This window comes from Nycticebus coucang, chromosome 6 (assembly GCF_027406575.1).
Source record: "Nycticebus coucang isolate mNycCou1 chromosome 6, mNycCou1.pri, whole genome shotgun sequence".
NCBI classification, from domain to species: domain Eukaryota; kingdom Metazoa; phylum Chordata; class Mammalia; order Primates; family Lorisidae; genus Nycticebus; species Nycticebus coucang.
Genome location: NC_069785.1, coordinates 73,882,785 through 73,907,316, shown reverse-complemented (window position 1 = coordinate 73,907,316; position 24,532 = coordinate 73,882,785). Strand labels below are relative to the sequence as shown.

Sequence of the window (24,532 nt, the reverse complement as noted above, 5' to 3'; positions counted from 1 at the left end):
AACACACACCCAAGTACAGAAACTGCCCAATTTCAAGGTACTTAAGAGCCTGTGGAATTTTTCACAGTGCCCCTAGGACAAAATATATGACAGCTCTATTTACTAAGTAGTAGTCTAGTAACTTAACAACCATTAAAAAAACATGTAAATTTAAATAAAAAATATTTATACCATTCTTAAATAACTACAACTGCTTATTATGGTAAGTGTGTAACCTGTAGGGCGTTACAGAAATTCTCAAACACAATCAGACTGGACATTGCCATCCTCATTTCCTGTGCCATACCAATTTTGGTATGGCATTTGTTTTTATCACAACCACTGAAAACTCAGCTTTGCAAAGACATGATTGACAGAAAGAAATAAAGTATGAGCTAATATTGAAATGCTAAACTACTTTGAACTAGTAGTTTGCTTAATGTCTCACAAATGTCAAATCTCACTGTGTTTCCCTTGAAAATTCCACAATGACCCTGTGAGTTCACTATAACATCAATGGCTCACAGTTTAGGAATCACAGCTCTATTGCACAGAAGTTCACTAAATATTTATCCCAGCTAGAATCTTTGCATGGTAAATTTACACAAAAACTTAATCAAGACCTTGTATTTTAAAAAGAAAAAAATAGTTACAGGTGTGAGCAAACTTAGCCAGGTAATAAATAAATATTTTAGCTTGTAAACCACATGGTCCCTTTAGCATTTGCTCAATTCTGTTGCTGCAACATCAAAGTAGATATAGACAATGCATAAATGATGGGCATCACTGTATTCAAGTACATTTTCATTTATAAAAATAGCCAATTTATAGGCTGCTGCTGACATTTGTTTAAAAGATAGTTTCCACACTTAAGTTTGTTTAAAAGGTAAATAGTTTCCACACTAAAAACTTAGAAACAAAAGATGAGAGTAAGTACTATGAGTCTGTACTGATACAAATACATGAATATATCAACATTTTTATGAATAATGGGATTATAAAGAGAAAGAATAACTTCTTAAGGAGAGGCGTGGCAGACAACTTCTTAATCGAAGTTAGCATAATCAATAAAGGGATAAATATGAGTAACATACCACTTGATAGGATGTAATGGGAAGAATACAAAATCACTACTATGATATTTATACCAAAGACCTGTAAGTAAAAATTAATGAGGCAACATCAGAAAAACCTGAATGGAGGGGTCATTCTATAAAATAACTAACCTGTAATGTTCATAAATGTCAAAGTTATGAAAATCAAGAGAGACTGAAGAAACAGTTTGAGAGTAACGATGATAACAGAGCTATGACAACCAAATTCATCTATATGCAATGTATAATTCTGAACTGGATCATTTTGCTATAAAGAACAGTATTGATATAACGGTGACAATTGAATGTGGTGTGAGAATTAGATACTAGTAATTTTTCAATGTTTATTTCCTAATTTTGTTACTTATATTGTGGTTATGTAGGAGAGTTATCTTTGGTGATAAAAAATACAAAGTGAAGTCAGTAACTTACCCTCAAATAGTTCAAGAAAAAAAAGTTGTTTGTACTGTACTTACAACTTGTAACCTTTAAGATTGTTATTGATTTTTTTAAAATTTTTAATCATTTAAGTTAAACAGTGGAGAAGCAGATATGCTTTATATTTATATCTTATATGTATTACATATATTCTGTATACACTAAATATATATGTCCCATATATTTATATAGTCTATGGATACCAATGCTCTATGTGTAGCAAACAGCTTGCCCTCTTCCCATCCCAGGTGATCCTTCTTCATTTCCTTACCGGGCAAACACATATGCTATGGAATGTACGAGGACAATGACTATATATAGTATCATTCTCCTTTATTTAAGGTATGAAAGTTAGGTAAATTTAGCCCAACCAACAACTCTTTATTGAACATTATTAAGTTCATTCTCAGTAGTGAGATAGAGAAGGAAAAGGAAAGAAACCTTTAGAGAACATCCGTATGTGTGAGGTAAGGAGGAAGAATGATTTCTACCTGTAAAGATTATATCTACCTGTTTGGATAGATAAGACTGCCATATAAATTCACTATGAGAAACTTAATATATAATTACTAATTTATATAAATGGGTTAGGTCTATATCTTACCTACTTATATCAATCTTATCAGAAGAGCAGTTAGATGTACTAAGGATGCTTAATTAAGAAAGAACTGGAGATATGTTTAATGGGTCACCACAAAAGTAGGACAGTGTTACAGTACAAAACTAAATAAATCGAGAGGACAAAGAACCACACTCCATCATGGAACAGGCAGAGAAGCAAAAGGCTAGAAGATCCTGGGATTTGCCAATTCACCTGCATTTTGTACTATTTTTTAGCCACCCCAGAAGTCTGTAATATTGCTGAGGCATGAATGAAAACAGCACACATTGCGAAGCTGATATACAAAAGTAAGTCAGTTAGCAATTAAGTAAACCTAGTTGATCATCAGAACCTATATCAAAGTTAGAATTCAGAAGAGAGAAACAGGTGGAGGCTTAGGGTATTTTTCTAGGTCAGAGACTATCAAACTAAGGGTATTAATAAGTATTTTCTAAGAAAATAAAATATTTAAAGAATTGGAATACAATGACACAAAATTAGGCAAGTCTCTTTAATTACAGAACTTCTTGGAGCCGACATGCTAATATGTGTTGTACACCTAAAAAGAGAGGGATATATATGCAGCATTTCATGTAGATCAGCAGCCATATCAAAACGTCTAAGTGTAGAAAATGTCTTAACATGCAGATAAAATGAATAAAAAAGAGAGCTACTTTTGGAGGTAGAACATTAGCAATAAAACAACAGTAACTCCAGCTAATGCTTTCTAGGAGCCTCACACTCCATTAAGTACTAAATGCAGTACTTTATCTTCACAATAACTCTGTTGACATTGTATCATTATGATCTCCATGGCTACTTTGAGGAAAATGAGGTACAGAAAGATTAAGTAAATTGCCAAAGGTCATATGGCTAGCAAGTGGCCATGCCAGAATTCAGACTCAGGCGATCTGGCTCCAGCACCCATGCTTTCAACCATTACCCCGTGTGACTTAACGAAATTCTCACTCATTCATCCCAAAATAGATTATTGATTGGATATTAAATAAGAATGAAAAACAAGCACAATGATTGACTTAAATCAAAGGCTAAGAATTTTAAAAGCCCTATTTAATGAAATTAGGGATAGAAGTAGTAGGTAAAAATACTACAATTATGTTATGAAGTATATAGTCATAGTTTGCTAAAATTTAGAAGCATTTCAAGCAAAGAATATGCACCCCAGTTTCTTACTGTACACTAAGGAAAACAATAGAGTGAGCATTATAGAAGGGTTCTCACTGTGATTCTCTTCATATCTAGCTGGCGCAGCTGCATCATATTCTGAAGGACAGTGTGTTTGTACCATGACTCTTGAGCTATTGGATTGCCATCAAAGGAGATGTCTGAGAGGGAAGTAGAGTCAGCAAGGCAGGAAACACTGTCAAAACTGCAGGAGAGACGGAAACCATTAGATTATTCTGAGGTCCTGCAATCATACCTTTATTTTTAAATAGGCTTTATTTTGTATAACAGTTTTAGACTTACAGAAAGATTGAGCAAGTATAGAGTTCCCATAAACTCCATGCCCAGTTCCCCATATTAGTAACATACAGAGATTCCCCTTGTATAAACCTCTCACACAAAGGTATCCTTCGGTAGTACACTTGTTACAATTAATGAACCAATATCAATACATTCTTACTAACAAAAGTCTATGTTTTATCCAGATTTCCTTAGTTTTTACCTAATGTCTTTTTTCTGTTTCAGGATCCCATCCAGGATATATTACATTTACTTGTCATGTCTCCTTAGACTCCTCTTGGCTGTGACAGTTTCTTAGACTTTCCTTGTTTTTGATGACCTTGAGAGTTTTGAGGAATACTCATCAGTTATTTTGTAGAATGTCTCTTTATTAGACTTTGTCTGAAATTTTTCTCATGATTAGACTGGGGTTAAGGTATATACTATTAATGTTAATATGAATTATCACTATCGGTGGCGACCTAATCAACTGGCTGAAGCAGTGTTATTCAGGTTTCTCCAATGTAAAACTATTATTCCTTCCCCCCTTTTCAGACTAAACTCTGTAAGGAGGTCATTATGTGCAGCCCTCACTTAAGGAGTGGGATATCAGGCTCCCCACGTTTGAGAGCAGAGTATTAACGTAAATTATTTGGAATTCTTTATAGGACTTTTTTTTGTTTGTTTATTTCAGTTTGAACTTGTAGATATTTATTCTATACTTTGAGTTATAATCCAGTATTATTTGACTTATTGTGCTGCAAAAACTATTCCAGCTTTGGCCATTGGAAGCTCTTTCAATTGCCTATGTCCCCATTAACTTCCATCAATGCAGATGATTTTTTTTTTTTTTGCACACTTGGCCGTCTAAGATTTTCTAGACTCATATAGTTCCTGCCTCAATCCTAGAATCAGCCATTTCTCCAACGAGCCATAATTGCTTTTATTGGAGAATGGTATTAAAAACAAAAAGCTGGCTGGTGTACTTTTTGCAGGTTCATTGCTTTTAGGTTTTCTCAGTTGTCAGAGCAAGAAAATACATGTGTGTAGAAATATATACATATATTAATCTGTAAATATTTCTCTGTATAACAATCTGTGTCTATATGAAGCTAAACTTGAGTTTATACTAATGTCTCCAATTCTAATCCATTGCTACATGGATCATTCTAGCCTCCTCCCCTTGCTTAATATAAAAATTCCTACTCCCAACACGAAGAAATTTGGTTCCTACCATCTGCTATCCATTTACTTAATTGTTCAATTCCAGATGTACTCATAGAGGCATCAGAATTTTTAACCCAGACTTCCAATGGGAAACACCTTTATCAACTAAAGTATGTGATGAGGTATAATTCCTTTTGCATTCAGTCTTACTGACTCATTTCCAAAGTTACATAGGTCGGGGCCTTACTCCTTACCCCCTCAGGAAGGATGTTTCATACACTGTAAATACAATTAGATTCTCTTATCATGGTCTCCATTCCTTTCTGAAATCCTCCAACCTCCTAAATGATTTTTTAAATTTTTCATACATTAATATTTACTCTTTATGCTATAAAGTTCTATGTGTTTTGACAAATTCATAATGTCAAATGCCCATCATTAAAATATAATAAAGAACAGTTTTGTGGCCCTACAAAAATCCTCTATACTTTAATCATTCAACTGTCCTCTGCTCCCTCCCAAATCCTTGGCAACCACTGACCTTTTTATTGTCTCTACAGTTATTTCCAGAATGTCATATAACAAAAATCATATAATTTGTGACTTTTTAGACCAACTGCTTTCCTTTAGCAATATGCATTTAAGGGTTATCCAGGTCTTTTCATGGCTACTTAGCTCACCTCTTTACATTACTGAGTAATATTTCATTGTGTGGATGTACCACGGTTTCTTTATCCTTTTACCTATTGAAGACATTTTGGCTGCTTTCAGTGCTTGGAGATGATGAGTAAAGCTGCAAAAGAATTCATCTGCAAGTTTTTGAGTGGATATAAACTTTCAACTCAATTGGTTAAATACCTAAGAGTGCAATTGTTGGATCAAATAGTAAGACTGTTTACGTTAGCTTTGTAAAAAACCACAAACTTCCAAAATGGCTGCGCCATCTTGCACTGCTATCAGTTCCCCATCCGCACCAGCGTTTGTGTTTGTGGTTTTGGTTTTAGCCCTACACATTACAACAGGTATGAGGGGTATCTCATTGTTTTCATAATGCAATTACCTAATGACAAAGGATGCTGAGATATTTTTATATGCAAATTTGCCATCTATGCATCTTCTTTGTCTTTTTAGCTCTCTCTCCTATTTTTAATCAGATTCTTTACTTTCTTACCATGAAATTTTAAGAGTTTGTTTTTTTTATATTACCTATGTAAGTTTTTATCAGATATATGTTTTGCAAATATTTATCCAAGTTTGTGGCTTGTCTTTTCATTCTCTTAACAGTGTCTTTCACGAAGAATTTTCAATCTTACTTATCTCCAACGCATCAATTTTCCCTCTCATGGATCTTAAGGTCTTTTATCTAGAAATCCATTGCCAAACCCAATATTGCCTAGATTTTCTCCCAAGTTTTCTTCTAGAAATTTAATAGCTTAGTGTTTTACATTTAATTCTATGATTGATTTTGAGTTAACTTAGTGAAAGGTGTAAGATCTATGTCTCTATTCATATTTTTTTCATAAAGATATCCAACTGTTCCAGTACCATTTGTTGAAAAGACTATCCTTTCTCAATGGAATTGCTTTTGCTCCTTTGTCAAAGATCACCTATTTTTATGTGGGTCTGCTTCTGGGACTTTTATTCAGTTTCACTGATATGTGTCTATTCTTTTATCAACAGTATGCTGTCCTGATTGTTGTAGCTTTCCAGTGAATCATTTTGTAGCTCTGAAATGATTTAAATATTTAAATACTTTACTTACCACAAGAATAAGGATACAATTCTTTTTCCAGCAAGAAAATTACAACAGCCCTTATCAGATCACATATGTGAGTTGCTGGCCTAAACTACTGTACTCCAAAACACATTTAAACCCAAGATTTTGATAGACAAGATTGAGAAGGTATACTTTGTCAGGGCTATTCTCTGTCTCACCCAGCAACATTGGCACTGTTCACTGTGTTGAAGGACCTTGCATGTTGTCATGGATCTCTGTCGTGCTGATCAAACCATCTCTCCTGAGAACCTCTCAGACAAAGGTATTCTTCAAACTTCAATTAGACTTACATCCTGCTTCTATCCTCAGTAACTAGAGTTTAATAATTAGACTCTAATTGAAATTGAAACTCACTACGTTAATGTACTTCATCTATTAAATGTATTCCCCATGAGACTTGTTCTTGTTATTTTCCCCACCTTTGAGCACTGTAAATAAAAAAAGAGAATCTCTCTGCATGGCAACAAACAATGTGATGTGTGATCATCTGATTATTTTAACCCTATCAAAACAGTCTTGAAATGAATTAGTGTGAGTCCTTCAACTTAGTTCTTCAGTATTGTGTCACTATTCCAGGTAGTAACCTTTCTGTATAAACTTTAGAATCCATTTGTTGATAACTATAAAATAACTTGCTAGAATTTTCATTTTTTACAGAAGGGAATAATCACTTTACTAAATAAGGCCCCAGAGTACCTTGATAAAACTCTCTTACACAAATAAATTTATAGTTTTTGTCATATTTAAATATTTATATATTTTCCTGACACTCAAGATAAAAAGATACCCTGCTATTAATTATTTTACCTCAGAGCTTATATTTACCAATCTAAAAGACAAGCCTCACAATTTGTATGTACATCATGGCATTTGAGATATGTTTAGATAATAATAGGAAGGGATTTTTAACAGGCTAGTATATGTAGGTAAAAATGAAAATATATGGATTTAAACTTAATAATCACATCGAGTTTAAACAACTTGAATAAATATTATAATTTTTTCCTACCTAGCACTATCAAATTTCATTTTCTTCATCAATATAAAAATCTCAAAACAGTTTCTGGTCTCTGAGACAGCTGTTTAAAAGATGTTTCTTTCCTTTCCCCATAGTTGTTTACATAAAACTTGAATTAAAAAAAGGCTGTGAAGGCAATATTTTATTTCTTTCACATTGTTAAAGTGGACTAACTCTCTAGAAATCTGTTTCTTTTCTTTTATTCTTCTTCTTCTTTTTTTTTGAGACAAAGTCTCACTTGGTTACCCTTGGTAGAGTGCTGTGATATCTTAGCTCACAGCAACCTCAAACTCTTGGGTTTAAGTGATCTGCTTGCCTCAGCCTAGGCGTCTGCCACAACACCCGGCTATTTTTTAGAGGTGGGGGTCTCGCTCTGGCTCAGGCTGGTCTTGAACCTGTGAGCTTAGGCAATCCACCCTCCTCAGCCTTCCAAGTGCTGGGATAGAAATCTGTTTCTTTATGTATATCTCCTATTTGATAAATGTCTTTATCAAATCAGTTGCCATCTACCCCAATTCCTGTCTAAGAAATCAATGATTGAGAATGAGAACTGTGAAGAGTCATCAAGAGATTTTAAGTTAAGGGGGCTAATGTGATCACAATCGCATCTTAGAAAAATCACATCTTAGTCATTATGGAGGATACAAAGGAGGGAAAAGAGTCAAACACTAATTATGAAGTAGATTGTAGTAAGACTAATAAAAAATGGTGAGGGCCCAACATATCAAAAACTGAAGGAGTTGTGAATAAAGAAGAAATAGGTTCTATGGAAGTTTAGAATATAGCATGACAAGAAATTAGTAATCATTTGGATGTGCTGAAAAAAGGAATCTAGAATCACATCTAAGTTTTTCTCTGAGGTGAATGATTGGGTTTATCCAATCCAATCCAAAGGGTACATACTTTGTCAAAATTCACTGAACTTTATGCTTAAATTGAATTTATTTTCAATATATTACATGTAAATTATATCTTCAAAACAGACTTCTAGAGAAAACTGAAATTACATTATAAAAAGTACATATTTGACAGATGACCTTTTCATTTATCAGGTCTCTTATCTGGAACACTGGTGCCAGTGGCTATCAGGACATGTTTCAAAGGGCTTTCATTAAGTTTTTCTCCAAAGATTATAGGATGGGTTTACTAATTTCAACCATTAAGATATTAACTAGGGCAGCGCCTATGGCTCAAGGAGTAGGGCGCTGGTCCCATATGCCGGAGGTGGCAGGTTCAAACCCAGCCCCAGCCAAAAACCACAAAAAAAAAAAAAAAAAAAAAAAAAGAAAGAAAAAAGACAAATACACTAGTGTATTTTAACCACAGACATGGTAAATAGAATAACTACAGTTGCGTAGAATTTTACTCGGGAGGCTGAGGCAAGAGAATCGCTTAAGCCCAGGAGTTGGAGGTTGCTGTGAGCTGTGTGAGGCCACGGCACTCTACTGAGGGCCATAAAGTGAGACTCTGTCTCTACAAAAAAAAAAAAGATATTAACTAATGCAAGAAGTATAGTTAACAGAGCCAGTAAATTGTCTATGTGGAAGAGCATTTTCCTTTTATGGCCCAACCAACTGAATAGAATTAAACTGTAAGCCTCTCGAAGGCCAGAAATGTACTATGAATCACTGTTCTGGTACCTGACTTAGGACATGTCATTTAATAAGGATGCAATAAAATTTGGTTAATAAATAGAAAAATCTGATGAATTGAAATGATTCTGAAGAGTTTATTCTTGATAAACAAGGAGGTAAGTGAATTTTCTTACACTAGTCCCAGAATTATTATCTAAAAGAGAACATGATGCTCAAGATTCATTATGACACAGTGTGTATCACTAATCAGGTAGATGCATTGAAAACAGAAACACAGAAAAGCTATGAAACTTCATCTTATTATGGATTTCAATTTTATTGTTATTTAATATTTATTTACAAGCTAGACTTCAGAGAGTCTATGATTTATTTCTAAGTATACTTTTAAACTAAAGTGATTGTAACTGTTCCCAGCCCTACTTCTTAAGTACTCCTTTGAGGAATGGAATTGATCTTGTAATTACCAATGGATTTGGTCTAATAATGGGTGGTGTGACACATAAAACTAAACAGTACCTTAGTTAAATGAAGTATAAAGCATGTTTGTATGTAGAGAAGAAAACAGAATGCTCAGTAAGTGTAGTAATAATGAAGTACTTCACAGATCTAAAACATCTGTCACTGCCCATGTGGTCTACGTCTATAAGTCAAGCACAATTAAAAAAAAGAGAGACTTCAGGAATGGGAAAATCATTGCGATCCTCAGCAGGTACTATCCTGGCTACTACTCCCAGATCAGCTGCTAGTGTTGATGCTCAGGCTAAAGTCTTTATGCTTTGAATAGTTTTAGTAAAGTAAAAATAAATCTGCATTTCCATCTATAAAGCACAAAATTCCATTTCCATCTGTAAAGCATTTGACCAGTAAACATGCCAGACATTCCTAGAAGTGCACTGAAAAGTGCATATTATTTTAAAGACATTCTCTAACCAAATAAAACAATACTCTTAAGTATAAACACAGGATAATGAAGGGTTATACCCAACCTAATCAAGGAAGTTAAAATCAGATTGTTTAAAGAAAGATAAACCTGAAAAATAAAACAATAAGTAGAGTGAAACACTGGCTTTTAAAAACAGTCTCTCGGGCGGTGCCTGTGGCTCAAAGGAGTAGGGTGCCGCCCCATATGCCGGAGGTGGCGGGTTCAAACCCAGCCCTGGCCAAAAAAAAAAAAATAATAAATAAATAAAATAAAAATAAAAATAAAAACAGTCTCTCTCCCTTCCTCTCCCTCTCTTTTTTTAGTGAAGAACATTCAGTTGCTCTTATTTCTTTAGAGAACTTTGGTCCAAAGGCTGACATTCAACTCACAATATCACTTTAATCTTTTTCCAGATTAGTCATTCATTCGTTCTTCCCCTGGCCTAGAGGTATCCTCACATTGCCACATCTGCTTCCTATCTGCTAAAGAACCTATACAGAAATAATCTGTCCCTAGTGACCAAGAAGGAAAAGAAAATATATTTCAGGAAGAAAATATTTTAGTCCATTGTATGCCTACTTAAAATACAAAGAAAGAAATAAAATTTCCACACATGTCATATAGATAGTTACCTAACAATTCCCAAATACTAGTCAAATTTCTCCAATTAGAAATACTAAGAAAATGCCATGAAGGCTACGTTGAACAGTTTGATGAGAATATTTCAGATTGTATATAAAACCAGCACACTGTACCCCTTGATTGCACAAATGTACACAGCTATGATTTAACAAGAAAAAAATTAAAAAAAAGAAATTTGCCTCCTCTAAGTTAGGTAGTTTAGATAAATTTTTTTTGTAACATAAGGTATCAGGAGCTCTGAAATAATCTTAATGAAAAACTCATTTATTTTATATTGATCAGTGAGAATTTTATGGAATAGTTACTCTGTGCCTAGTGAACTACATGAAATGGAACAGTGGAATAAATTATCAAAGGTGTTCATGTGGACTGAAATATACACAACTGACAAACTTAAAATAACTAGAAAGATCTATAAGATAATATATAATTAAGTATTAAGGACTGAAGCACAGTTAAAGAAAAAAACACATAATGCAGGTACTTGAATTTCTGATAGAATGATGAACTAAAAAATGTTGAATAAAGCATATTTTTAAAATCTTAAGTATATCCATGACCTGTTTTTAAAAATGATGACCACACAGATAAAAAGAAAAGAAAAGAGTAAAGGTGGGAACCCAGAGAGGCAACAGGATGCTGAAACTGATCTTTATGCTATGTGGGCATTTGCTGAACCCAGGGAACTTGAGCTTTGGTTTACGTGATCTTCAAAGCTGGAGGACAGAAGACAAGTCCTGGGGGTCACCCAAGCTGGAGAGTCTAACTAGGTATCTATCTATAAATCTGGGACCACAAGGGGTAGACCCATAAAATGCAATGAAATAACCAAAAACTTTTCTATCTACTACCCAAGAAATGTTGTCTCTCTCAAAACTTGGGGCTAAGTAGAAGAGAAGGAAAATTCTTCCCTGAATACATTCTTCCCAGAATACTTATAACCACAAACCACAACTGTCCCACTGGAAAGTCTTCAGCAGCTTTAACATACATGGAGCTGTCATCTATGATAACAATGCCTCCTCCTGGAATAGCTCTGAAGGACCTGCCTGAGGCTATTTTATAGTTAACTCCTTTTTAATAAGTAGAAGGAGTATACTCTAAAATCACAATAAAAATAGAGGACAGGTGGTCCTCCATATCCATGGGTTCCATATCCACAGATTCAACCAACCTCAAATGGAAAATATATGGAAAAAGATTTCTACAACATTCAAAAAAAACTTGAATTTGGTGTGTGCCAAGTACTATGTTGAATCCACAAGTATGAAATGATGCATAGGCATTGTGTTAGGTATTGTAAGTAATCTAGAGATGATTTAAAGTATACGGGAAGATATACAAATACTCCACCATTTTATATAAGGAACTTGAGCATCAGTGGATTTTGATAAACTTGGAGAGTCCTGGAACCAATCCCCCACAGATACTGAGGGGTGACTTACATAGTAAACAGACAAACAAATAACAGTGATTTATTATCAAGTATTATGTGCTACACTTAATTGTATATGTTATACTTTTACATGACTGGCAGTGCAACAGGTTTGTTTATACCAACATTACCAAAAATACATGAGTAACGTGTTGTGCCATGACATTTCAATGGCTACTATATCACTAGGTGATAAGAAATTTTCGGGTACATGACGTAATCTTATAGGAACATCTGTATACGTGGTTCATCATTGACTAAAATGTTATTATGTGATCCATGATTACATATGTATGTGCATATGTTCGAAAACATAAAGTGTTTAAGAAAGACTAGGGGTCGGCAATCTATAGCCCACAGGCCAAATATGGTTTCTGTATATCACCTGTTTCTGTATGCCCCATATATAATGGCCTCTGTGTCTTTAAATGGTTGAAAAGAAGTCAAAAAAGGGCTATGTCATGATATGTGAAAATTATGTAAAATACAAATTTCAGTGTCCATAAATAAAATTGTATTGGAACACAGCCCAGCATATTCATTTATGTATTGTCTATGGCTGCTTTCGTGTTAGAAAAGCAGTTAAGTCCTTGAAACACAGACCATCTGGCCTACAAAGAAATCAGGTATATGATGCCAATCTATGTTCTCTGAAAAGACACACACGGTTTCACCAGGGAATTCTGCCAAACCTTCAAAGACCAGATAGTTCCAATGCTTTATAAATTGTTCTAGAACATTGAAAACGAATGAAAATTTATTCTTATGAAGTATAACATTGACACTTAAACCTATTTTCACAAAAGAGAACATGATAGATCAATGTTACTTGTAAGTATTGTAGCAAGTGTTAAATAAAATACTGGCAGTAAAATTCAATATCATTATTAAAGAAAATTAGATACCTTGATCAAGTGTTATTTATTGTAGAAATGCAATTTGTTCAATTTTGAGAAATCTGTAAATATTAATAAATCTAAAGAAAAAAATCATATGGATATCTCCATAGATGCTAATAAAGTCCTTGAAAAAAATTCAGCTCTCATCTTTGAAAAAAAACACTTGAGAAAACAAAAGTTAACGGATACTGTCTTCATATGATAAAAGAAAAATGAAAGTTGTAAAGGCAGCCCGCCATCTTACTTAGTGTGGAAACACTGAGGCATTTCTGCTAAGATGAGGAATAAGGCATAAGTGTTGACTATTTCACTCCAATTCAATATTTTATTGAAGGTATGAGAGCCAATGCAACTAAATTAGAGAGATAAATTACAGGTGTAAGAACTGGAGAAAAGTAAAAGTATATTTGCAGATGACACACGGCATACCTGGAAGCCCACAGAGTCGTGCTGTCCAACACGGTAGCCCCTAGCCACAAGTGACTACTGAACACCTGAAACATGTCTAGGGTGACTGAGGAACTACATAATTTTGAAATTTTTAAATTTAAATTCAAATAGCCATATGTGGCTAGTGGTTATCATACTGCACAAAGCTGGTAGAGAACATTTCCATTATCGCAGAAGGTTGTACTGAGAAGTGCTACCCTAAGAAGTCAATGATAAACTACATAAGAATAAACTTCTTAAGAAATATGCAAAATCTACATAAGGAAAATTTAAAATACATCTGAAATACACAAAAATAGGTTTAATTAAATGGAAATAAACTGCTTGTCCTTAGATAGAATGACTTAACAGGCTAGGCATTGTGGCTCATGTCTGTAATCCTAGCACCTTGGGAGGCTGAGGATGGAGGATCACTTGAGGTCAGGAGAGTAGTCTGAGCTAGATATCAACTCTACAAAAAATAAAATAAAGAGCCAGGCATGGTGGTGTGTGCCTATGGTCTCAGCTACTGGAGAAGTGGAGGCAGGAAGATCCCTTGAGTCTGGGAGTTCAGGACTGAAATGAAGTATGATTGTGCCATTGCACTCTAGCCTGTGCAACAGAACAAGCAAGATCCGGTCTCTTAAAAACAACAGCAACAACAAAAAATAAGCTTTTTAATGTTATTAAAGATAGCATTCCAAATCACGGGGACAAAGATGTGAGCTTTTTAATAAATCGCTCTGGGGCAAATGGGACGACGTTAAAAAATTTAAATTAGCTCCATACTTCACACCATCCAAAAAAATAGACTCCAGGCTGGGCGCCTGTAGCTCAGCGGCTAGGGCGCCAGCCACATATACTGGAGCTGGCGGGTTCAAATCCAGCCTGGGCCCGCCAAACAATGACGATTACAACTAAAAAATAACTGGGTGTTGTGGCGGGTGCCAGTAGTCCCAGCTACTTGGGTGGCTGAGGCAAAAGATCGCTTAAGCCCAGGAGTTGGAGGTTGCTGTGAGCTGTGATGCTATAGCACTCTACCAAGAGCAACATAGTGAGACTGTCTCAAAAAATAAATTAATAAACAAAAGAATAGACTCCAAATGGATCAGAGATCTAATGTATAAATTGAAATGATACAAGTGCTAGAAGAAAATATGTAGCTACTGATTTGTGCAAAAAAACAAACATGGGAAGGATACAAACCGGAGACTGATGAGATTGGTTACCCTCAGAGGTGAGTGGAGACAATGGTAAGGGGAGTGGTTGAAATGGGTAAGGAATGCAGGAGAGACAGATCTTTCAGAGATATCTTTTTGTAGCTCTGAGTTTTAGAACCATGTTATTACTAAACAGATTAAAAATATAAAAATACCAAATTAGCAAGTTTGAGAGGAAAAACCAACATAAAGTGGAATACAAACAGAAACCAATGAACCTGATTGATCATAATGAAAATGGTGGAGAACTAACCAAAGCAACTTTTGAACACAGTGTTCTGACAAAAACAGTGTAAATAAACATTGAACACTGGTTAATAGTACCCCTCCTCCCTCACAGAAGTATGGGTTAGTAATTCTGAAACTATTTTCTAGACATTTAAGGACTGAGCAAATAAGTAAATGTATTATCCAATGTAATGGGAGTCAGCATCAGAAAGCAACAATTAATATGGAAGGGGAGGTGGATGGCTAAAATGAACCCCACAGTGTCAGGTTATAATTGGAAGTCTCAGAATGAATTCATCATGAATTCATTAAGATACCAGTATAAAGCCAAAGTTAGGTTTTTTGGTTTGTTTTGGTTTGAATTTTTTGGTTTTTGTGGGGGCTTTTGGTAGGAAAGAAATGTGATTTCTATTTATTTTTTGGCACACGAAAACTATACTTAAGGTATACAATGTGATGTTTTGATATACATACATGATGCATTGTAAAGTGATCACATACCCATCACCTCATATATTACTAGTTGTGTATGTGTGTGCGTGTTTGAAACATTTATATCTATTCTCTTAGCAAATTCCTCATATACACTATTGTTATAGTTACCATACTGTATACTAAATTTTCAGAATTTATTCATCTTAGAACTAAAACCTTTGCATGTAGTTTTTAATATACATAAATAGATAAACACGCACATATACACTAATTCTTATCCACTAAGACAGCCTAGAAACAATACCTCAATAACTGTGAGCACAACTAGCACTCAAATCTCAGTTTCTCAACACCATTCTCCACTAAGGGAAATTAGAACTCCTTAGAGAAATGGCTGATTTCCAGAGCCAGGACTATAGAAGTACAAGATGAGCCTGGAACATCTTGATGTGCCAAAAGGTAAGGAAGTACTCAAAGAATGATATCAAAAGACAACAGGACCCAGCTTGAGAAATCGGTGAAATTTCATTTGAGCATCAGAATAAATAATAATAGTAAAGGGTTATAATGCTCTTTTGTTCTCTGTATGCAAAAAATTCTAATTGAGTTATAATTCCTGAAGGCTAAAATTATGACTTCCTCTAATAAATACAAATGCATTTTAACAGACAGTTCACAGCTTACCAAGGCATGACCCCAAGGATTAATGCTTTAGTGACAAAATGAAAGGCAGTGGGGGAAGCACACTGCCCTCTCAAGAGTGTAATGAAATGAAGTCAGACTTAGGCAGCAGCGTGTGTGCTTATGCCTAATGTGCTAATATGTATTTGAAAAATGTGACTATCTGAGAAGAGACAAGAGAACCATGCTGTGGAAGAAGGAAGAACCTCTGTTATCTAGGTCAGGCAGACAGATGGCATGGATGGGTGGGGGAGATGGGAAGTAGAACACACACACGTACAAACACACACACACACACAGAGCCAGGAAACGGGATGAAATAACCAAAAGTGAAGAGGCTAGTGAATAGCTAGTCTAATAGCTAGCTTTTACTCATATGTCTTTATGAGTAAAGACATAAAAGACGAAATAAGTTTAATAGAAATCTATTGTTATTGCAAAGCTTCCCTTCCCCTTTACTATAGAACTTCTTTCCTGTAGTAAACCCAATCCACAAACTGATCCTATCCCCAGTGTCCTAGGAAATAGGGAACATATGACTCAGGATTGAGTACTCAGTATGTTCTGGATATCCCTGGCCACAGTGATTAGTTCCAACGGGCACCTGAGCTAAATAAGCTATATCAGAATCCTCTGCTGCAGCACTTCCCTGAGAGTAATGTGCATTTGAATCACCTGCAGATCTTTTAAAATGACACTTCTGATCTAGTAAGTCTAGGGTGGGGCTTATAAGGTCCCCAGTGATGTTAACACTGGTGGTCCAGGGACATAATTGAGCATTGAGGCTCTTCAGAAACTTCTGCCAGAGCAATCAGGAATGAAGCACTCTATGACAGAGCTACTATGTGATAGACTGTGATCCTCACGCTGGTGGCTTGCCTACAAGCTACAGGATTTATGTTTCCGTCACTATGTCTCTGTGTATTCTCTGTCATTATATGCTTATGCCATACGTTTAACTTCTGTCATTCTCCACATTACCTTATTTGTATTTGGTGTATTATACAAAGAAATGCATAATCAGTGCTCTTCAACAACCAAAGGAAAAAAAATTGAATTCTATAGATGAAAGAAATGGAGAAGATATTTTAATGAAATAGTAAAGGATATGAAGGAGGAAGATCAGTTACCAGCTACCACTAGTGAGGTGAAAAAGAAACATCCTCTGGATATCCCTATCATAGTCCTAGATGCTAAACCCACCAAGCAATTAAAAAAATGGCATCACTCTCATAACCTCTGACATAGGTCATTTTGAAAAATAACAAGCCAATACCCATGAAAAGGCAAGCCTCCAAAACAAGTTCAAAGAAACTGTCAGAAAAATACTATTAAACTTGCCTACAGATTTACTTAGTGATTCCCAGGAGATTCCTAAACTAAAAACTATGGTCTCTAACTGACATTGTCAATTTATTTTTGAGCCTTAAGAAGATAGTTTTGTGAATAAAGGGCCCAAACAGAAATTTTTCAAAAGAAGACACAGAAACAGCCAACAGGTATCTGAAAAAAATAATCAAGGCAACGCAAACTGAAACCACAATTAGATATCATCTTGCAACTCTAAGGATGGCTATCATCAAACAGACAAGGCATTAGTAAAGTATCTCAAGAATGGAAGAAAAAGTATCCAATGTACTCAGCCCTACTATGAAACTAATTTATGGCTTTCACATGAAAGCTATAACCCAGTTACAACCTAAGAATAGGGGAAAGGGGGAAAGGGAGGGGAGGGAGGGGGGAGGTGGGCAGAGGGAGGGAGATTGGTGGGATTACACCTGTGGTGCATCTTACAAGGGCATATGTGAAACTTAGCAAATGTGGAATGTAAATGTCTTAGCACAATAACTAAGAAAATGCCAGGAAGGCTATGCTAACCAGTGTGATGAAAATGTGTCGAACAGTCTATGAAACTAGTGTATGGTGCCCCATGACCACATTAATGTACACAGATATGATTTAATAAAATAAATAAATAAATAAAAAAGAAAATGTGTCAAACGGTCTATAAAACCAGTGTATAGTGCCCCATGATTGCATTAATGTACACAGCTATGATTTAATAAAAAATAAAAAAAAGAATAGGGGGAAAGGGAGGGGGGGAGGTGGGCAGAGCGAAGGGGATTGGTGGGATTACACCTGCGGTGCATCTTATAAGGATATATGTGAAACTTAGTAAATGTAGACTGTAAATGTCTTAACACAATAACTAAGAAAATGCCAGGAAGGCTATGTTAACCAGTATGATGAAAATGTGTCAAACTGTCTATAAAACCAGTGTATGGTGCCCCATGATTGCATTAATGTACACAGCTATGATTTAATTAAAAAAAAAAAAAAGACAAGACAGAAGTGTTGGTGAGGAATGTGAAGAAAAGGAAACCCTTGTGCACTGTTGGTGGGAATGTAAATTAGTGTAACCATTATGGGAAAAAGTAGGAAGGTTCCTGGAAAAATTAAAAGTAAAACTACCATATGATCCAGCAATACCATTTCTGGGTATATATTCAAAGAAAATGAAATCAGTATGTTGAAAAGATATCTACAGTCCTGCGTTCACTGCAACATTATTCATAGTAGCCAAGATAGGAAATCAACCTATGTGTCCATCCACAGAAGAATGAATGAATGAAGAAAATGTGACACACACACACACACACACACACACACACCATGGAATACTATCCAGCCTTAAAGAGAAGTAAATCCTGTCATTTGTGATACCAGGGACAAACCTAGAGGACATTATGCTAAGTGAAACAAGCCTGACACAGAAAGACAAATACCACATGCTCTCACTTATATGTTGAATCTAAAAGACTTGATTGACCTCGTAGAAGCAGAGTTGAATGGTGGTTACCAGGGGCTGGGTGGGACAGGAGTAACAGGGAGATCTTTGTCAAAGAATACAAAATTTCAGTTAGACAGGAGGAATAAGTTCTGGAGACGTACAACATGGGGATTGTTTTTAATAATAATGTATTATATACTGCGCCTGTGGCTCAGTCGGTAGGGCGCCGGCCCCATATACCAAGGGTGGCGGGTTCAAACCCGGCCCCGGCCAAACTGCAACCAAAAAATAGCCGGGCGTTGTGGTGGGCGCCTATAGTCCCAGCTACTCGGGAGGCTGAGGCAAGAGAATCGCTTGGGCCCAGGAGTTGGAGGTTGCTGTGAGCTGTGTGAGGCCACGGCACTCTACTAAGGGCCGTAGAGTGAGACTCTGTCTCTACAAAAAAAAAAAAAAAAGAAAGAAAATTGCGAAGACAGATTTTGTTGTTGTTTTAGTAGTTGTCAATGCTGTTTAGCAGGCCCATGCTGGGTTTGAACCTGCCAGCCCTGGTGTATGTGGCCAGAGCACTAACTGCTGAGCTACAGGTGCCTAGCCCTAAGACAGATTTTAAATGTTTGCATTACAAAAAGATAAATATGGAGGTAATGTATATGTTACTTAGCTTGATTTAATCATTCTATTATGTATATAATATATATCAAAGTATCATGTTATTTAACATAAATTTATACAACTCTTGTTAATTAAAAAAAAATTAAAAACACAAAACAATGCCCAGAGACTAATTGGCAGTTTTGAACTATCCCTCAAGATATTTTGGGGCGTACAATTAAGTCACTGTGACCTTCATGTGCACCTAGGATAAACAAGCCTATTTCACTCCCTTTCGAGGCAAGAATCCAGAAGAATCCTTCTTACAGAGAATCCCAGCTCTCTTCTTGCACGTAAGTAAGATTTTTAAAGAAGAAAAAACCCTCTTATTTTAAACAAATCCAGTACCCTTCAAGTCAGGCAATTTCCTTCCTAACCAAGTTAAGCTTCAGCTCTCTATAAAAGTCATCTTTAATATTAAAAAAAAAGTGGAGAAAGAAACAAAATTCAACCTATCTAATAACACACATGCACATGTTTCTTAAAATATAAAGTCTCAAAAGCAGAAGTGATTTATCTGATTGGAGAGAATGGGAGAAAGTCATTGTGCATATGTACTGATCCTGGGTTTTCTTATTTTTTCTTTTAAACCAGTTAGTCTCCAGGATGGGGATGTTCTATTCAACTCCATTCCTCCCAGAGAAGCAGCTTTCAGTTTTCCAATTCCTCTGCTAGTGACAGAGTGACTCAAAAATCCAATTCAGGAGAAATGTATTAGGAAAGGCTCATAGGTACATATCTAAATTGTATTCTGCTATTTTGAACTCCATTTGTCTGATTCCTGTTATCTTTCTTTTTTTTTTATTTTTTTTTATTTTTTTATTTAACTTCTTTTTTTTTTGTAGAGACAGAGTCTCACTGTACCGCCCTTGGATAGAGTGCCGTGGCGTCACACGGCTCACAGCAACCTCTAACTCTTGGGCTTACGCGATTCTCTTGCCTCAGCCTCCCCAGCAGCTGGGACTACAGGCGCCCGCCACAACGCCCGGCTATTTTTTTGTTGCAGTTCGGCCGGGCTGGGTTTGAACCCGCCACCCTCGGCATATGGGGCCGGCGCCCTATTCACTGAGCCACAGGCGCCGCCCATTCCTGTTATCTTTCAACGACTCAAAACTTGGAGAAGAGAAAGGTATGATTACCCTTCAAACATCAAAAGTCCCCAGCTTCCAAAGAAATATATCCTTATAAATTTATTCCTAAATAAGTCAATATAGCTTTTGAATTACAATTGACCCTTGAACAATATGGTTTGAATTCCACTGGTCCACTTATAAGTGGATTCTTTTTTTCAATAAAAGCAGTTGGCTTCTCTTATTGGTGGTTCTGCACCTGCAACTAAACTCACAGATCAAAAGTATTCTCGAGACACAAAACCCATGTATAGAGAGGGCCAACTGTTCACAAGAGGACAGTGGAGAGAAGGGAATCTTGTGAACTCCAGAAGTCTGCATAGAACTTTCTTGAGTATCTGGCTGAATATCAAGATACACATGCATGGGGTATCAAGATAAGACTCCACAAAGCCTAGCAAATTACAGCTTTTAAGGAGCTGTGAGATGAAAAGAGGATCTATGGGACATATGGAGCTGAGAGACACTGGCATTCCAACCAAACAGAGAGAAGAGACCTCACCAAAGACCCATATTATACATCTGAAGTCCCAGAAAGGCTGTGCCTTAGATGTAGGGCTACTCCATGTCAAGAAACAATGTGAACATTTTCATGTTTCTGCATGGTGAGGGCTTTCTGAGCTAAGAAAATTGGCAACTGGGTTAATGGGTGATTGAACAGATAAGAGATATTGAGAGCAATATAGAAATTATTTCTCAGAGCCACACATTTACATTTCAAAGGGTAATAAAATCTGGAAACATTTGTTTTCATTCCAAAAAGTAATTGGCTAAGAGATCTCCTTTTCTCCTCACAGAGGATTTGTTTACATTAAAAAGTTTACATTTGTGTATATCAGGAAGTATATTAGGTCTGAGTTTCTTCCTGTTGTCTCTCTCTCTCCCTTCCCCCCCGCCCCAATTCTCTCCTTTCTGGAGCAAAGGAGGTACAGTTGCGTAAGCAGTTCCTACATACACTCCAAAAGTAGTACTAAAAATTTGAGGTTCCTGCCATGTAACAGGGATCTCCCCATACATACAGGTGACATTGGCCTTTGTCACATAGCTCTGCAGAATAAATGGAGCAAGAGATACTAATGTAAGAAATTCTGCAGGCAAATAATCAGCTCACCTATAATCTAGAAATCTTGATATAGATATAAATACTTATTACTTTAGTTCTGGAATAAGTATCATTATACACATAGATTTGCCTAAAAAAGAAACTAAAAATAAGCCTTAACAGGATCAACCTTATTCCCCAGAAGTTACTGGAACAAAATTCAATAATTAATAATTAAAACAACAAAATCCAGACTCTCAACTACATTCATAACAACATTCATTCATAACAGCATTCATTCTCTCTACATAATATTCACAATGCTCAGAAAAAATAAAAAATTACCAGATGAGGAAGAAGCAACAAATTGTAACATATATTCATGAGAGAAAAAATGACTAGAAACATTACTAGAGATGATACAGATGCTGGAATTAGTAGACAAAGACTTTAAAACAGCTATTATCTTACAGATAAAAACATCTACTTAAAGATAAATCACCATAGATATTTTTGTTATAATGGAGGGCTAGCTTACCTTTGGCATCTGATGATTTAGAAAATACCTGAAGTAGTTATCTCTTTTTCTCCAAGAAGCAACTTTAAATCTACTCAGATTTTAAAAAGGCATACCTCTAAGATCTTGAACCACTGAAGAGAGTATTTGGTGTGGAAGATCTTGAGACAGGCATTACCAATAATCCAACTCAAGTGTAAAATAATCTTAATTTGGTTTCTTTATCTTATTTACTTTTTAGCAGATTTATTACCCAAAGGACAGCCATGATAAATTAGCTGCAAAACTGAATCCTCAGACAATTAAATAAGATAACCCATTGAACAAGGCTGTTAAGAATTATCTACAAATCCTGAAAAACATCAGATTTAAAATTTGGTTGCATTTATTCATTAATTAAAACCAATAATAACTATGTGTCTACTCTGTGCCAGATGTGTCATATGCCACAGTAAGTTGAACATGGCCTAATCAGACATACGTAAGACAAATATTGTTGTACTCTAAGAGGCATTATAGAGGTCACAGAAAAGGAAATAATTCTCCTTATTTGGGGTTTGCATTGCATCATAAGGATAAACAAAAGATCCTGCAGTAGATCAAACTTGAACATTTTGTAGATAGAAGTATAGATCTGGGGTTTTGGCATGATTTATTTTGAACTTTTTTTTCTCTAAAATTACATGACTAATTTGTTAAGTCATTTCAATATGGTAGAACCTCCACAGTTGACCAGCTCCCTTAAATTGACCTATTTTTCATAGACTGGACATGACCACATGTATGCATCATTACAATAGGCCTAGTTTCTTACATTGACCACCTCTGTATGTTGCTCAGGTTCTTATAGTCCCTGGGGTGATCAACTTACAGAAGTTCTACTGTATTTGGCTCTTATTCATTTACCTTTGTTTTAAATGTTTGTTTTTTTGTAAACTACTTCTAAATCCTTTGCAGAGTATTTCTATAAGAAATAACACTAAAAAGACTACTTATATATCTTATGTTTATTTCTAAATATACTTTGGATTTGATTTATTTATATCTTAAGTTTGTTTCTTAATATACTTTGGATTTCCTTGCATTTATAGAACAAAATACAAAGGAAATCACATAACATATATTGGTCTCAATTTATCATTCTTGTTTGTTTCTACAACCACTCAATCATGAGTAATTTTAAGGATCAAGGTGCTTCCCTTTAAAATTATGCAGCAAAAATAAAAAATTGTCTTACAACTTGTAGGGCTTTCGCATCAAATCCCAAAAGGACCTTTTGTATGTCAATGTTTTTAAAAATGCTAATCCACTGCCAGCCTCTCAACTAAGTATGTGTGAACCCAGACTGAAACAAGATGTACAAACAGCCTGCTCTCAAGGCCTTAGTTTAATTTTGGTTCAAGATACCGTCTTTTTAGAAAATCTCTCTTTCACGCACACAATAACCTGAATGACAATAAAATCTTAAAATTATAGTAAGAGTATATGCAATTTTCCTGACTTCAAAATTTTGTATGTATTTATAAGCTGCTTGAGAAGGTACAGGTGAAGAAACCCTCTAATTTACTAATTATGTCCATTGAAGAAAGGCAATCTTTGAATTGAAAATAACTATAATTTGGGAAGACTTATTTCAACAACTTACATAAGGCAAGTGGAGAGCACACATGGTTATCACTCTCTACTTCATAATGTTAAAAATAAAATCCATAAAGCATTTAGAGGTATTTTTGTACCTATAGAATTAATACTTTAACTTATTATGGAAGCTGAGAGAGAATAATAAGATAATAATAAAAAGTAATTGCTATTTATAGATTTTTTTTTTTTTACTTTCTGTCCTTCAAAGGTAATACAAATGATAAAACACAACAGAAAATCCCCAGTTTCCCCATTGCCTTGCACATTTACCCTCTTTTCTTTCTTTTTTACGGCCTACCACTGCTGCCCCATGGACTCTGACTCTGATAAACTGCAAAGCTTGCAAAAACTCTCCTCAGAAAACACTGGGCTGACATTCATTGAGACTTCAAGCAAGAGGTGTGAAAACTGAAAACACCTAATAATGAGTGGTGGGTAAAGTAAAAACTGCTACATAAAGTAAGATCACAAGGTCACATACTTGACTTTCCAATACCCTTTAAAAACTCTGATTCTACTTCAATCAGAGAGTCACCTGGTTTTCAGGTGCTCCCTGGTAACACATCTGAATAAATCCTTTAAGCTCCGTTTGTGTTACTTACATAATTTTCCCTTGGCAGTAAACTCTATACTGTATACAAGTCAATAAATTAAAAGTTATAGAGAAAATGTACTCTGTTCACTTAAAAATGCTAGTTTAAAGCAAAAAATGTATAATTATGTAAAATACTATTAA

The 24,532-nt window shown here is 35.4% G+C and overlaps 1 protein-coding gene across 6 annotated transcripts in view; it reads right to left on the bottom strand.

Moving 5' to 3' along the window:
- Nucleotides 1-24,532, bottom strand: part of LRRC49 (leucine rich repeat containing 49) — a 164,002-nt gene that overhangs the window by 58,617 nt on the left and 80,853 nt on the right. For all 6 annotated transcript variants that reach the window (XM_053594799.1, XM_053594800.1, XM_053594802.1 and 3 more), the window contains one exon: nucleotides 3,355-3,502. In XM_053594799.1, the coding sequence (XP_053450774.1) occupies nucleotides 3,355-3,502 (148 nt within the window). The remainder of the gene's footprint in view (nucleotides 1-3,354; nucleotides 3,503-24,532) is intronic.